General features: G+C 50.5%; 3 protein-coding genes across 3 annotated transcripts; 2 read left to right on the forward strand and 1 right to left on the reverse strand.

Annotated features, from left to right (window-relative positions):
* Positions 1-679: 679 nt before the first annotated feature.
* Positions 680-2,072, reverse strand: LAJ45_05205 (uncharacterized protein; the record flags this gene model as incomplete). The annotated part of the gene is made up of 4 exons (XM_046114777.1): positions 680-1,373; positions 1,430-1,560; positions 1,624-1,694; positions 1,775-2,072. The coding sequence occupies 4 exons, from the start codon at positions 2,070-2,072 to the stop codon at positions 680-682; spliced, it is 1,194 nt and encodes a 397-aa protein (XP_045971814.1).
* Positions 2,073-2,402: 330 nt separating this feature from the next.
* Positions 2,403-5,188, forward strand: LAJ45_05206 (uncharacterized protein; the record flags this gene model as incomplete). Its single annotated transcript, XM_046114778.1, has 5 exons — positions 2,403-2,674; positions 2,750-2,846; positions 2,937-4,160; positions 4,232-4,468; positions 4,598-5,188. The coding sequence occupies 5 exons, from the start codon at positions 2,403-2,405 to the stop codon at positions 5,186-5,188; spliced, it is 2,421 nt and encodes an 806-aa protein (XP_045971815.1).
* Positions 5,189-9,246: 4,058 nt separating this feature from the next.
* On the forward strand, positions 9,247-10,841 carry LAJ45_05207 (uncharacterized protein; the record flags this gene model as incomplete). Its single annotated transcript, XM_046114779.1, has 4 exons — positions 9,247-9,447; positions 9,504-9,531; positions 9,622-9,866; positions 9,933-10,841. 4 exons carry the CDS (start codon positions 9,247-9,249, stop codon positions 10,839-10,841), a joined length of 1,383 nt encoding a protein of 460 aa, XP_045971816.1.
* Between the last annotated feature and the right edge of the window lie 5,614 nt (positions 10,842-16,455).

Raw genomic sequence — 16,455 nt, forward strand, 5'->3', positions numbered from 1 at the left:
CCCACGCTCAGATTTTTTTTTCGTTTATTGTAATTAGGAAGGAGGTTTCGGTAAATGCTCGTACATTGAAGATCAGCGGGCGGTGGATAGATGTTCTAAATAAACCCCTCCAATAACCGCGTGTTTTTGAGGACGAGATGTCACATCTCTTTTTATGGTCTAAACCCTCAAACCTCAATGTGTGATGAACCGTTTCACTCGGGGGTGGTGGTTAATGCTATGTTGGTAAAGCAGAAAGAGGTAATAATCCACGACGTTGGTATGCTTTTTCTTACACCAAGTTGCATTGTGCATAGTTTGGTACTTATATACCAAACCTGGATAGAATATAACTTTGATGCAGGGTCAATGCATATATCTGCAGTAATATTAATATTTACTCTGGATTGCTAGTACTAAGTAATGTCAGCTTCTGGCAATAAGCACTAATTGCGTGTACTTTTGTAATCATTGTAATACCCGGCTCACATTGGTCGCTGCAGATATACGGTCAATGCCATCATTGACCGCGCAGGCATGTAGTAATCATTGACCATGGTAAATATGCCAAGCTTGATATCGATAATGAAGTTCAAATGAAAGAGATTGACTAAGCTGCTAGCAATACCTGAATTCAGACGATGACAAGCTAACAAGTATTTACAAACACACGAGTATAGAACAAATACCCAGTACTGGCTTAAATAAACATTTGAAGCCCTTTCTTCTTTGGGTCCTTCATACTCCTCGCCCATTCACCCCCATCAACCAATTTTTTCCCTTCGAGCTTGATGCCCCCGACCCTAACCCAGCCACCTCCGACCTTGCACTTTATCGCCAATAGCTCTTCTCCATGCCTATTCTCGCCCTCGCCTTCACCTTCCATTCTGAGATATTGAAATGTTCCCGGCGGAACCTCGACACCATCGATATTCTCCTCCGGCACATCCAACCTACGGATATCTGACAATATCGCCCTTTTCCTCCTCAACATCTGTGGCTCCTCGGGCGACCCAAACTTGCACCACAGGCTCTTCAGTACCCCCGCCTTCCTCTCAACCTCCTCCGCGCTAGCTGCGGAGAACTTGACCCTTGCGTCAGTCTCCGGATTGACCTTTGGCGCGTGGCTGGGCGTGTAATTGTTGGTGATGGGCTTGATGGGCGGGATAAAAAGACCCTTGACACATGTCTCCACCAGCAATTCTGCGCCGTGGACTGCGAGTGCGTCGTGGAGGACCTGGTAACTGGTCCTCGGGGGAACACTAAGTGGGGGGTCTGTCTGTATGAGGATTTCGCCCGCATCGATCTTTTTGGGGTGGAGGGTCTGGACGGTGACGCCGGTTATGGGCGTGGCGTCGAGGAGAGTGTGGTATATCGGGGCTGCTCCACGGTACCTAAATACATCCTGAGGGTTAGGGGTTGCAATATGTCGGAGATCCGGGATTCATACATTGGTAGCAGAGAAGGGTGGACGTTTATACCGCCATATTTGACTGCTTTGATGATGCGTTCAGGTATCAAGAGACCGAAGGAGGCCGCGACTAGAAGGTTTATATCTCCACTGGAGGAAGCTTCTGGGAGCTCTTGAACTGTGAGTTTTATGGTGGGGGGCAATTGTATGGATAACGGGCGCTATGTATATACCTCCCAGTCCTTAAACTTGTCGACTTCATGGATGCGGAGTCTGAACGAACTTGCCACTTCCTTGATAGGGGCTGCATAGAAGTTAATATTGTAAGACCATCGACTTCTTTATTTTTATATGTACAGACAAAATTAATAGCGAATGGCATACCCTCTTTCAACGTCCTCCGTCCACGGCCAGATAGTTTATCCTCCCTGCAGAGAACATCAATTGAAGCAATGATGTCCCGCCGCCTTTGGTGTAGCGCGTAGAGGGCCTTGAGAGAGGTTGCGCTGAAGTGATCGGAACCGAAGAAGAGAATCTTGAGGGGAGGGCGTGGAACATTCGGGGTGGCTCCCAGCGAAAATAATCGGCGGGGGACCCTGCATGATAACGGGGCAATTGACCTGTGGGGGCACAGCGACGGCCTCGCAAGCAAAGCGAGAGCAGATTGGCGTAAAAGCGACATTGAATCTCTATCCCGACTGACTCTCGAGATCTCACTCGCTCACGACTCAGACGGTGGTGAAGATGTCTGTCTGTCTGTATCTCGGTGGTGGTGTTGATCTCGAGATCTGATCCGTCCCGCAGACTCTTCCCTCCCTGGTCGATAACAATACGTGCGCCAAGCAATATGCACTCTATCATCATCGATTATCTCTCGATATCAAAATAACCTATCTGCTGCCCAACAACAACAACAACAACAACTCTCCTCCTCCTCCTCCTCCTCCTCCTCCCCTCCTCTTTCTCCCCTCCGCCCCTTCTATAGCTTCTTCACCCCTTCAGATGTACTCCCATGAGCTCCTCTTCCTCCGCCGCCGCCCAAGCATCTGCTTCTAATGCTGCTGCTGCCAATGTCCCCCCTCACCTCCCTCCCCCGTCCTCCCTTGTCACGACCGTCACCCCCGCCGCTCTCTCCTCGCTCGCAATATACAACCCGTCCCTCGGCCCCACCGAGAAGTCCGTCCATGACCAGATTGTCTTCTACACCTCCCGCAAGGGCTCCGTAAGCTCCGACACAAAGCTCAGAGAGATTGGCCTCGCCCAGGGTATTGTTGAGTTTGCCCGGTGAGCTTTCTCGACTCCCCCGTACTGGAAGCTTCCCTCCGAGACACCCTAGCTAATATAGAATGGGGGAGCTAGCGGATTCTCGAAAACCGAAAACTTGAGTTCAATAGAGACCCAGAAGTCGCGGATCGTCACGCTGGAGATTGAGGAGCCTGGATGGTGGATTCTAGCTGTTTGTCTAACTACATTCTCTCTTTCTCTGAATAAATATAGCTTGGTGGGTTATATAAAAAAAAAATAAGCTAATATAAAGCTCCCGCAGCAAATCGACTTGACATATATACACAACCCGTCCACCTACCCGCCCACCGTTGAATACTCCTCCCGCGAAGTTGCCCCCCCGCTCGTCCTCCTCGCACAGATCCGGCAGGCCTACAACCAGTTCCGCTTCCACTACGGGAGCTTCGCGCAGAACCACGCCAAGCTCGGCCGCACCGCGTTCTGCCGCCGGCTAGAAAAGTACTGGCTGCGCTGGGCATGGGGCCGGTGGGAGGTGATGCTTCACGGGTCGCCGGGGACGGTGGCGTTCGGCGATGGCGGGATCAAGATGGTGGGCGGCAGGCCCGGGAGGGAGATTGCGGAGGAGGAGAGAAAGTTCCTCAGGACGTGGGCGGAGAAGGAGAAGACAAAGGGGATGGTGGACATGGTGGTGTTTAGGTTCGGCGACTTTATCGAGGAGGAGAAGGATAAGGACAAGAACAAGAGTGCGCAGAGTGGGTATTGGTTCTGGGGGAATACCACGAAGGCTGTCGCTGCAGCAATGTCGACGACTTCCACGCTGCCAAAGGGAAATTCTTCAAAGGGCCCGGGAATCATTATGCCGCAGGATGGCTGTATTTTCCCTGGCACGGGCTCGCTGGAGGCCTGCTCAGTGAGAGATATCGCAACATATATCAGCGAGCTGTACCAGTACGGCGATGATATATCACGGAGGTCTGCAAGTGGCAAGCAGAAGAAGAACCGTAAGAGGCCAAAGGGACTATTTAACAAGACATCCGGTTCAGGATACTCTGCAGATAACAGCTCTGTAGAGAGCTCGCCGAGAAGGAGTCTCTCAACAGTTAGGGATGAAGCTAGATCTACCCCACCGCCTCCTGCTGCCGGATCAAATCTGAAGCCTTCGGCCGACGAAGCTTCTGATGAGAGCAGAGGAAGAATGGGACAGACGGCGACAGCAGAGGAGTCTAGAAAGAGCAAAATCACACTCAATTCCAATGCCAAAATCTTTAATCTTCTCACATTTGGATGGAGCGGTGGCTCGACCAAGAGCGCAGCAGCCAATGATAGTAATACCGGTACTACTAATACGCCCACTGTGGCTAGTGGTGTTACTCCTACGAGTACTACAACTGCTGCTGATGCTACTATTACTTCCTCATCTGAGCCAGAGCCCACGCCTCCGCCAATGACAAATGTAGACCCAATGGAGCATGTTGAGAGGGCCCCCCAAGAGCAGTTGGCGGAAATGATGGCAACAGCAGCAAGAGTAAAAGAGCACGTTTCATAATTGGATTCCTGGGAGATTTGTATGCGGAGGACCTTGATGACGATCTCCAGGATGCACAATCCACGGGCCGAATAACGAGCAGGACCGTCTGGGCAGAAAGAAAGAAACCACCACCATCACCACCACCATCACCACCATCACCAGAACAAGACAATGCTTCCAGAAGTACAGAAGTAGCAGTCGCAGACGCATCAGGAAAAGGAAAGAGAAAGGACAACAGCAGCCAAGGACAAACAACACAGCAGGCTAGCATAAACCTAGAAGAGTTCAGAATTGTCGTGTACACGGTAAGGATCCCATCCCCATCTCCATCCCATCCCATGCATACTGCATATTGCATATCGCATCAGTTATCAGATGATCCTACATATGGCGGGATGAGAGAGCAATTTGACTAAAACAATCTGATATCCCAGAACCATCCGTTCATCTTCGCCTTCATCTTCGAGTCCACCTCCGCGCAACTAACCTCCCCGGCCTTCTACCGGACACTACACCACCAGCTCGCCCCCCTGCACGGACCGCTGCTAAAATCCTCAAACCTCTCACCCACCGCAGCAGCAGATCTAGCCAAAAATGCCTCCTCTAGCAGCAAGCTGCACCACTCTGCCCCGCCAGCAAAACCGCCCTACGACCTCCTCTACAACCCCACCACGCTCATGATCCACTCTACCGTCCCGCCCATTCCCGAGCCCGGGCCCGAGTCGTCGCAGCAGCAGAGCGGCTGGAGCCGCGCCGAGGCCTTCCACGTGCACACGCTCATCCTGGGCATCCTGTGCGAGACCATGCGCGACCGCGCCGAGCAGGAGCGCAGCGCGCGCAGCACTCGCGGTTGGTGGATCAACTGGATGCGGCTCGACGGCGGCGAGGAGGGCATCGTGGTGAGGCGCGCGGGGGAGAAGAAGTCGGATTTGACGGGCGGCGGCGCTGGTGGCGGGGCTGGGGCGGGCGCAGGCGGCGGGGATATTAGGAGGTATTTTGAGGGCTTGGTGAGGGGCGTGCGGTAGGTTAGGGTGATCATTGACAGCAATGTGCCACACTGCTATTCTAATCATTTCCGCATCTTGTATCTAAAGCCCTACAACTATTGTTACTACTACTTACTACCATTATCAGATCACTACTCTACTACCTATCCCCTCCCCTGCCATTGCTACTCACTCACCCACTACTTCCAAGCTTTGTATCAGATTTGTGGAAGGCCCTAGCTGGAGTTCTGTAGGAGGATACGAAGCGAGTTTCATGTATCTGCAATCTTTCTCTCTCATGTCTGTGTTGTCGACCCGTATCCAGTACAGTCCAGTCCAGTCCAGTTGGTACTTTTTTTACCAAAGAAAAATTAAACGACTCCACCACCCCCCAAGTCTTGTCCCTGGCCTGCATTCCCGACTGCATTCGCTTGCCGGCCGGTGCGTGCCCTCTATCTCCTTTCTCCTTTCTGGATGGCATTGGACCGTTTATTCACCACCCCCAGGCAGACAGGGGAGTAGGGGAGTAGAGTGGTAGGGTAGGGTACGGGGAGACCACGTTTTACGTGCGTTTTATGTACCTCTATCAACAATTGATTTTTCTCTCGGTTTCTCTGCCTTCTGCTTGCTCAGCTCGGGGCTCAGGCACCATATTTGACCCAATTAATTGCAATTAATGCAATGGAGCCCAATTTATGCAACCCAATCTACACATGTTTTCCGCCGTCGTCGTCGTCGTCGTCTCGCCTGTAATGCACTCCTCTACATACAGACCTGTGCTGTTAATCCATCCATCAGGAAGGGGAAGGCCCCGGGACCGGTTATTTATATGCATTTATATGCGGCCCGATCGCAAATCGATCTACTTTACTTTACCTGCCATGCCATGCCATGCCCTCCCCCTGCCCTGTGCTTGTTGTGCTTGTGCTTGTGCTTGTGCTTGTGGGTGCTGTCGGTGGTGGGTGTTAACTGCTTTCATTACTGGATAGATAGATCTCGGTGTGCTAAAAATGGGGATGCTTATCCGGTGGCGGGGGAGTGTTAAAGTGTTTACTCTAGAGTAGGTACAGTTAGGTACAGTTAGGTACAGTAGATGGGCGAGATGTTTCTACCGGTTATGTACTGTATGGTATGCAGTAGTAGATAAAGTACAATACCGGTATGCTGTAACCCCCCACGGTTACATGGGGTTTAAACGGGGTGGATGTTTGGGGCAGAAACGGTTTTTTTGTATTTTTTATTTTTTGGTTTACAGTACATACATACAGCGGGAGATCTCTGTGTGTGGAGAGGGACTTTTGATACTTTTGATACCGGGGGCCTGGCCCGAGGGTGTTGTACCTACTCTACTCTAGATTTGTTGGTTGGTTGGCTGGGATGTGCTGAAGGGAGTTCCGAGTGAGTGATTTCATATAAGGTATGTGGTTGAGATGGAAATCTCGCTGATGTAGCAGGTAGAAGAGAGCAGCTTAGAGAGCAGAGTAGGAAAGACGTGATAGTTGCAATTGTGGCCTTTTCTTTTGGAATTGCATTGCAAATATGCAGTGACATGATTGAGGCTGCGGGTTGTGCAATTAATTGCTGTTGCTGGTGTGTTTTACGTGATCTGGATCTGGATCTCGCACTCTCACTCGCACACCCTCTATTGGGTAGGTGCGGTTTTGTTTCTTTTTTTGTTTCGCTGGCTGGGCCAGTTGATCAATTGCTACACGCCGTTACGTGATCTCCATCTATCCATCCATCCATCCATCAAACCCATCGTGTCCATACCGTCCTCAATCCGTCGTCGTCCCACTACTCTAGTCTCTAGATACTTCCACTACCTATCTATCTACTTTATCACAGGCAAAAAAGAGAATTGGTCAGTCGCAATCGTAATAAAATCTGTCGCTCGCTCGCTCGCTTCATGCAGGAACTGGGTGCGTCGCCAATTCTTGGTACGTTGCATGTGTCTTGGAATCTTTTTTTCTTTTTTTCTTTCTTCTTTGCCAAAACCATAAAAAAAATTGGTTTCATCCCCCCCCCCCCCCGGTTTCGTATTGGATTTGCTGGTATGGATAAAACAGCGGTGCATGGCCAGTCCAGTTTATTATCACCGTGAGTCTCAATTCAACGTTGGCAGGGCAGGGCATGGTATGGCATGGGCAGGAAGGCGGATGTGCGGGCTCGCCGGTTTCGGTGTTTGTCTGTCTGTCGGGTCTGGCTGGCTCTCTGTCGGGCGAGTGGTTGAGTGGTTGAGTGGTTACTACTCACTCTAGCTAGCTCCAATGCGTGTGGTGCTGCATTATCATTCACCCTCAGTAAACTAAACCCAAGATAACTCTGTGCCCAACCGCCCATCACCCGTCAACCCCACTCATCCATCCATCCCATCTCTGAGTAAGATAGAGTATGTAGGCATATAGAAAAGTGAAAGTGAAGGACAGCATACCTACTCTATCCAGATGCGCGCTTTTTTCTGCCTTCTGCCTTCTGCTGCGTGTTGCGAGATAGAGTACCTACCGGGCAGGGGAAGGGGTGGTGGGAGGGGGGCAGGGGAGGGGGGAGAGATAGAGTAGGGAGACGAAACGAGAGATCGTAATTCAGATTCTCGATTTCGATTGCGACTGCGGCTATCTTTTGTGGTACATACGGTGAGTGAGTGCACAGTCTAATTGTATGAGGAGGGCATCTAGGCCTGGAATAGATAGATAGATGGGGTTGATCAATGGTTTGTGATGGTGGTTTGTGGTGGTGGGTGGCAGAGAGATGGCAAATCTCTTGGCTGTGTAGCATCTCCATCTGTAAGTATCTGCCATCGTGAGTCTGAGTCTGAGTCTGAAGGTGTGTGTGTGTTCTGTACGACTCCTCGGCCATGTACGCGATACAATGATATCCACAATAATCCACAATCCACACTGAACTTAGAACTGTCTCGTCTAAATATACTCCCTCCCTCTCTCTCTCGCAATTAATTAATTAATTATGAGGATCTCTCGGTCCACCAACCGACCCTCCCGACCTACCTACCGACCTACCGACCGACCATCGACAACGAAAAAATCCAATCTATGGTTGTACTCGCCACATTGACTGACAGCTCCCCATCCCGGGTTATCAAACCCTCAATTCAAATTTTGCAGATTTTCAATTTCATATCCATCCACATCGACACATCGACACATCCGATCCGTCCCTCCCCTCCCCTTCCCTTCCCTTCCAGCGGCCCGCCCATTATTCTCAATCCATCTACCGCGGCCGGGAAGTGTAACGGTACTGTACTCTACTCTACCTGAGCTGCGCGCGTTCCAGGCCCCGGCTGGTTTTGTATGTAGGGGGACCTAGGGGACGTGAGAATCGGCGATGAGATTAACACTTTCAGAGATAGGGGATGGGGATAGGGATTGTGCTTCGGGAACACTTCTGCTTCTTCTTTCTTTCTTTCTCGTCTTGGCCAAGCATTGTGTTCCGTACTGTTCCTGCTTAGGGGGGAAGAAAGAAAAAAGTTATTTTTCGGATATAAACAGAATTTTTTTGTTTTTTTGTAGAGCCGCCCGATGGCAGCTGGTGAATTGATGACGAGATTTTCTCCAAGATCGATATTGTAACCTCGATTCTCCGAAACCTTCCCTCCCTCCTTCCCTCTGTGTATGTAGGCACATCTCGGTAGAGTATCGTTTTGTCCATCTTCCTTGATGTTGGTGATATGTGACTTTCTTTTTTGTGCCTTTTTTTTCTTTTCTTCTTTGCCTTGCTTGGTCAATCAATTCAGTTCAGTTACGTAGTAGACCTTCACATGGCAAGTTCGTAGATCACCGTACCGTCCCGCTGCAGTTCCTTTTCTTCTTTGCGAGGAACAGACGGACGTGGGCCAGTTCAAGACTTCTAGACTTCTAGATGGTTGAGATTGAGATATCCAAGATTCAGATCAGATGCGATTAGATCCCCTCCACACCCCTAACCCACCCTCCCACCCACCGTCGCCCCAGCAACGGCCAACACCACGCGAGCCAGGGGTTCCCGTAAACACTTTACACGCTCTCTCGCATCACCACGCATCTGAAACAAACTTCACTGGACCTCACCTCTGCACCGCACATTAACCAATCCCCCCCACAATGCCGCCCCGCGCAAAACCCACCGCGCCCGCAACACGCAGCACACGCTCGACGCGGCCGGCAGCGAAGACGGTGGTGCAGCCAAAGAACAAGACAACGACGGTAGCAGTGCCACCAGCACCCAGTACTAGTACAAAGAGTAAGAAACGTGCCCGCGACGACACAGACGACGGTGGTGCAGATAGAGGGGGGGGTAGCGGCGTGGCTGTGGCCGCGTTCTACGGAAGCGGGCATGGTCATGGGCCAGGGGGGCTAAGAAGAAGAGGCGTGCTGGACACGATGGGTGTATGTTTCTCTACTCTACTGCGTCTACTCTACTCTAGAAGAGATATCTACACACATATCTAACACACACCTAACATACAAAACCAGCAGCAGCAGTAGTAACAAAACCAGCAGCGCTGCGGTCATTACCCCCACCAAGCACCGCACCCACGACCACACCGCCGCACAAATCCACAGCGGCAGAGACACAAGCAGGGGCAGAGACATCGCCGTCCAAGCGCCTCAAGTTCGACCCCGACGTGCACGGCAAGGAGCTGCAGGAGCGCTTCCTCCAGCTGCAGGAAGACCTCTTCGAGAAACTCGTCTCGCCACGGAAGGGGTCAGCAAGCGTCGAGGTATGTCTTTCTGCCCAATGGGCGAGGATGCAGAGGGGTAATGATAGCTAACCCACAAACCCACAGCCAACAACCCACGCACCAAACCCCAATCCCAAGCTCAACGCCAAATCCAATCCCAAGCCAAAGCTCAAGTCGAAACTCAATCCCAAGTCCAAACCAAAGCCCAAGCCCAGAATCCCACCCACCACCCGCCCCGCGCCCACCCCTGCGCAGCCACTAACACTCACGGAGCGCCTCCACCGCCTCGCCGCCAACCCCGCCGCTACCACCAGCACCACTACCAGCACCACCACGACCAGCATCCTCCCCGTGCGCCCCGCCGCCGTAAAGTCCTCCAAGCCGCTCACAAAGCCGTCATTCGAGCTCCCCGGCGACGCACACATGAAGAAGCGCGCCGCCGAGCGCGAGGAGCGGCGCAAGCGCATGGAGGACGCTGCAGCGGAGCGGGAGGCCGCGAAGCGCGCCGGGAGGGCTGTTGTGGCGGGCAAAGCGGGGGGGTCTCGCGCTGGTAGCGCTGCACCGGGGAAGAGTGCTGCGACGGCGCCGGTACCAATACAGCAGCCAACGCCAGCGTCGATGTCGATGTCGTCGCTGTCGCCCGTGAAGCTGGCGTCGGCATTGATACCCTCGTTTGTGTCGCGCGGCATCACGGCCGTCACGGGACTGGGCGGCGGGCGCTCCCCCGCGCCCGCGTCCACGCCTAAATCAGCAGCGTCCCCCCCACCAACACCAGCAGCAGTGCCAGAATCCGCACCATCACCCAGGCCAGCGTCCGCGCAGCCTGACGAGCCCCCAGCAGCACAAGAACCGACCAGTACAGCGGATGCGCAGCTCAGCAGCGAGGAGGAGGAAGCGCAGGTGCTACGGCTGCGCGCCGAGGCCGCTGAGAAGGGGAGGGAGTCGGCGAGGGTGTGGGCGGAGCAGATGAGGGGGAGGCAGCTGGAGATGGAGCGCGGGGGTGGTGCGTCGTGATATGATTGATATGGTCATGGGTTGGGGTTTGGGTGTCAATGATTGCGTGACTGGGATCGCCAGGGCAGCTAGCAGGCTGGGCGGACTGGGGCTAGGGGCTAGGGGCTAGGGGCTGGGTTGGGATGGGGACGTCATATGCTGCTGCGAGGGGAGAAAAAGTGGGAGTTTTTTTTTTAGCTCTTGGTTTTGTGTTTTAGGATATTGTAACTTTGTAGTTTTGTTTTGTTTTCTTGTAGTTTGTGGTTTGGTTTCCGTTTTTTGTTTTTTTGCTCGGTTATCTGGCAATCTGGCTGAGCTGCTTGCTTGCTGCTCTTCGCCTCTACGCGTCCGTATGTAGTCGTGTTTCTAATCATCATCATCACATCACTGGGCGTCTTCTTTATTGAAATTGTCAATATTATTATTATATTATTCTGTGTTAACGGCGGTAATAAGAATATTATTATCCTTATCCTTATCCTACGTCCTACTCTAAGCCACCACAACCAGGGCACAAGTATCAGCCAGTCAGCCAGTCAGTTAGTTCAGCCAGCCAGTCAGTCAGTCAGCTAGTATGTACGGTCAGTCATAGCATGTCTGGTGCCACCGTAATGACCACTACTACTACATGTATGAGTGTATGTAGCAGGTAGTGCTACTCTAGAGCTTTCCATGTATCAGCTACCCCTTTGGTGGGGCAACAAAAAAAAAAAATATTTTTTTAAGCGAGTTTTGGGACGCAATTGCATATTGTGGGAAATCTTTTTTGCTTTTTCTTTCTTTTGAGAAGGAGGAGGGAGGCGAATGACGCCTTTTTTTTTTTTTTGCAATGGGGAATGGGGATGGGGGCGTTTCGTCTATGTATGTACCCTACAGGGAGTCTGCTCTGGGTAGTCTAGTCTGGAACTGGAACTGGATGTGGAACTGGATGTGGATGTGGATGTGGATGTATTTCTTATCCTGGCCATCATCTGATGTTTAGGGAACTCGAGGGAAGGATTTCTTTGCCCAAAGGAAGGAAAAAAATGTTTTTTGGGCCCTTTTTTAATCTAAAATATATGCAAATGTTTTAATATAACCTGGGCTGAGCCTCCATGTCGTCGCGACGTCCGGACGTCGCAGCTAACTAGGGCTGCATGAGTAGAGCAGAGTAACATGTACCTAGCTAGCGAGAACTGAGACTGGAAAATAGAATAGATTAAATTGATGAGGTTCCAAATGGAGTACGAAGATGGGGGGGGGGGGGGGGGGGGGGATGATCATGGTGGTTACTGATGTGATGTGATCTGATGTGACTATGGTGAAGGATTAGTTAGGTGGGAGGGAGGGCACGTACCTGCTTTTAGTTTTCCCAGTGCTGTGCTGATTAGAGTATTTGGCGGCTCTCGCGTTTCGAGCAGCTTTATTATAATAGCAGTAGTGAAAGTAGACAGTAGTAGTAATCATGCCAATCAGTCTGTAACCCTCAGCTTAGACAGTAGAGAACAGCACTAACTAGAGTTAGAGTGCGAGTCCTAGCGAGCTTCTAGATCCTCCTCGTAACGTCAGTCATCCATCGTATTGCAACGACAGACAGCATGGAAGAAAGTTCCGTCTGATGTTCATGTAATCACCGGTACCGAACCGTACCGTCTGGAAGTCGATTCCGTCCCGCGCAAAAAAAAAAAAAAAAAAAAAAAAAAAAGTCATTGCGACTCAAGGAGCCTCCCCCGCATCATGTCGGCCAGCTAGCTAGCCAGGTACGAGGCGCTGTGTGTTCACAATTTGGAATCATGATGTGCACAAGTGAGTACCTGGCTAGCTAGCTGTGCCGACGCCGGTGGTATACGTACTCTACCTACTACACCTGCTACAACATACAGACATACAGCTACATGTATGTATTTACCTAAGAGCAGAGCAATTAATTCTAGAGATCACAGCTCAGCTCAGCTTCTATGCATAGAGTGCAATTGATTAATTACATGAATTACTGGAAAGAATAGACGAAAAAGGGTCTCTCTCACACACACCACTACTTCAGGTCATTTGAGCCGATCACGAACCCTTTCTCTCTAGAAGGAGAGCAGTATTCCACCCCGCCCAAGAAAGAAAAAAACGCCATTGTGCTCTGTGATCTGCAGGTCAGGATGACGAGACCCTTTGTTTCTTAATTCGGGTATGAGGCATGGGGTCCAGGGATGGGGATGGGGATGGGGATGGGGATGGGGATGAGGATGGGGCAACTGTTTGGCCGTCGCCGGTATGTTGGTCGCCGGATATGATGTCTCAGTCCCACAATCTTGGAATTAATATCTATTCATCTCTCTGGGTGACCAACATACAGATAGGGCAATTAAACATTTCTTTGTTTCCCTGGTCAGTCACATTCAGTCAGTCAGTCGGGTATCTGCCAAACTGAGATATCATCTCCAGGTTAGACAATACAATTAACTGCCCCCAACTACTCCATACTTTTCCTCCCCCCGCTGCCGCCGCCGATACCGTAGTTAGATGGAACAGCATGGTACACGTGCTGAAAGGGCCTTAACTTCCCCTACCAACATGTCTATCAAATCCGGATACTCTTGCCTTGCCCTTACTTTCTGTCTGTCTGTCTGGCTGGCCTGCCTTGGACTTAACTGACGGTATTATGTATTTTGTCTTGACTGAACCAAACGTTCCCGAGACCCGCAAATTCAGAAACATGTTGGAATCCTTTTTTTTTTTTCTTCTTTCCAATAACTTCCAAGACCTGGAGAAGACAAACCACGCGGCCGGCCCGGCAAGGCAAAGCAAAGCAAGGCAATCAATGTAGAGTGGTGAATTGAATCATTCATGGATTTGATGAAACAAGACCCGCGCTACCCGCAACGCAACGCAACGCAGCGCAGCACATCAATATCCAACCATCATTACCAATCCAATGATTGATTCTACGGCGCCATCCATTCCCGGGATCCAAGCCTGTGGGCTGTTGGTATTGTTGGTGTGCTGCTGCTGCTTTGGATTCGATTGGCTTACGTTGGAAAAAAAGAGATTTGTTGTTTTTTAATTCCGATATTGGGGATTTCGGGAATATCGGTGTTGGGGTTTTGGGTTTGGGCTTGGGTTTGGGCTTGGGTTTGGGGATTTGGGGGATTTTCTGGTTTTGGTTTAGGATTAGGATTTGGGAAAGTTGGGTTGGGGTTATGTATGGGGGATAAGCACTAGCTAAGCTAGCAAGCTAGAATTAAGGAAGCTCCGGTGGGCTGTGAGTGGACGGATGGATAGATACAAGGGAAGGAAATAGAAGCTCGGTAGGGTAGGGTAGGGTAGGGTAGGGAAAAACAAGCCAAGCTCCCCCCTGTTGCGGCTGTTTCGTCTTTTGGGGATCTTTTTTATTTTTGTAGTTTTTGATAGTGCTGGTTTTTTGATAGTACTGGTTTTTTGATATTGGCCTTCAGAGCTACGTAGAGTACCCAGCTAGCTACCCAAGCACGGAATAGGGATAGTCTACTATCTATCCTACTCTACCTTACATACTAGCTTACGATAACCTCCAAACTCCTTCTCCTCAGCCCTGTATCTACCAATTCAAACACGGAAGCACCCATCACCAGTGCCAGAGCCAGAGCCAGACCTTCTGAAAAACCCACTATTCTCGGCTCCCAGCGGGGAAAAAAAGGCCATGGCCATGGCCATGTTAAAGCCGAACATCGTTCACGAACGAACCACTCACCACCAGCCAACACCTGAACACACGGGAGGATCTCCACTAGCTCTGAAATCTGAAAACATAGGCAGGCAGGTATATTGTCGTCATGTAAGTTTTTTTTTTTTTTGTTCGGAGTTTATCACGAGTAGTGCGGTTACCTGGTTGGCTGTGCATATTGGCAAGGCATGACAGGGCAGGGCAGGGCATACATACACTGGTAGTCATGCATGGAGGGAGGCATAAACCCAACCCAGGGAACCGAGCAGCAAGAAAAGTAAAGTTGATCTTTCTCGTCTCGTGACTTTACTTTGAACTGGCGAACGAACAGGAGAGAAGAACACCGAACCTCACACTCGTCCAAGGCCGGAGTATGAGGAGAAAAAAAAGAAAGCAAGAGAGTGAGGAGTGACAAAAAAAACGTTGCGTAAGGAAAGTGGGAAAGAAAGAGGAGTAAAAGAGTAACGTGCACCAATGGACAGACCTAGAGTATGATGAACTAGCAAAAAAGCAAAAAAAAAGTGCGGAGCTTTTCCCCCCAATTGTGTCCTCTGAACGGTCTGGCTGTATGGAAACCCAAAGTAACCGGCGAGAGCCGAGTGGTGATCTGTGTGCACAGTGCAGTGGTGTCGTAGAGGTAGATACTCTAGGTGTATTCGCTCCACCTATCGATGAGACGAGTTGCGAGTGATAGCGGGAGGAGAAGGCGAAGAAGCTTTTTGGTTGGTTCTAGGGAAGCTGCTAGGGAGGGTTAACCTTAAACTTCCTAGTCCAACTAACTTGTCAACGGACGACACTTGCTTGTATCATAACCCCAACGACATGAACGACAACGACAAATGTCGCGGTGGTACATGGTACATGATACATAGAGTTCCAGGATAACGATTCGACCGGAACCCGAGGAGGCGGTTGGAGAGGAGTATGAATAGTATCTACTAGTAGAGTTACTCCTCACTCTAGAGTAGGTGCTAGTATATAGCTCTAGCTAGCTAGATAGATAGCTTGGCCGGTAGGTAGAGTACTCTGAGTTACTTACCTGTCAATCATAATTTGGACTGCCTCAGTAACTAACTACATACTGTAGCTAACTACTCTTAACTCAAGAGGGGTCGGTTAGTAAGCGATACAGTGACTTTCAAATATGGTTCTCCATCCCAGTCGAGTCCCCCATGATAACGAACGTTAAACCAGTACAGTTACAAATACTACTCACTATCCCAGCCGTACTGACTGCCGAAACGTCGTCGGTAGAGTAGAGCAGATTAGAGAGAAAAGGGTTCTATGCAACGGATACCTGCATCAACAGTCCCCTTCCAAATCCAAAGCGTTCTATTTTGAACTCTCTCTGCCCGGGAGGGGCAGATAGGTAAATAAAACCCTAGCTCCTCCCCCCGTCCCCCGCCTTACCCGGATTGGTGGTTTTGTTTTTTTGTAGTGAGGGACAAAAAACGTGGTTTTAGTGATCCGGGGGGTAGAGATAAAAAAACGTTGGAGTGCACGTTCCATGTGTTTGTTGAATAATCTCTCTTCTCACTCTCTCCACGGCTGTTGCGGACTCGCAGAGAAAAAGAATCAAGACCCCTACCCGCCATACCATCACAACCTTGAATATTTGGAAGAGGCAGTGAGTCGAGCAAGATTAGAGTAAGGTAGAGATAACCAATAATTAATGATCATTCAAAGAACGTTAGCCCAGCTACAGTCGCGACACCACAGATAGCGTCGAATCGTGGTTGGCGATGGGGATCGTGCATTCCCCCGGGCCTGGCACCCCATCCATGGCCCATCCATCACCCCCCTCCAATTACGTGCCGACGTCATTCCAAATTAACCCTGGGTTTGTCCGCATACATACAGACACACACACAGAGTTAATTAAATTTTTTGGTCTCCCATTCCATAAAACCAACGATTCATGAACCGCATCTCCGATCCTGCTGTCCTCTTCTTCTTTTCTGA

This window comes from Morchella importuna (genome assembly GCF_003444635.1).
Source record: "Morchella importuna strain M04M26 chromosome Unknown Morimp01GS014, whole genome shotgun sequence".
Taxonomy (NCBI): domain Eukaryota; kingdom Fungi; phylum Ascomycota; class Pezizomycetes; order Pezizales; family Morchellaceae; genus Morchella; species Morchella importuna.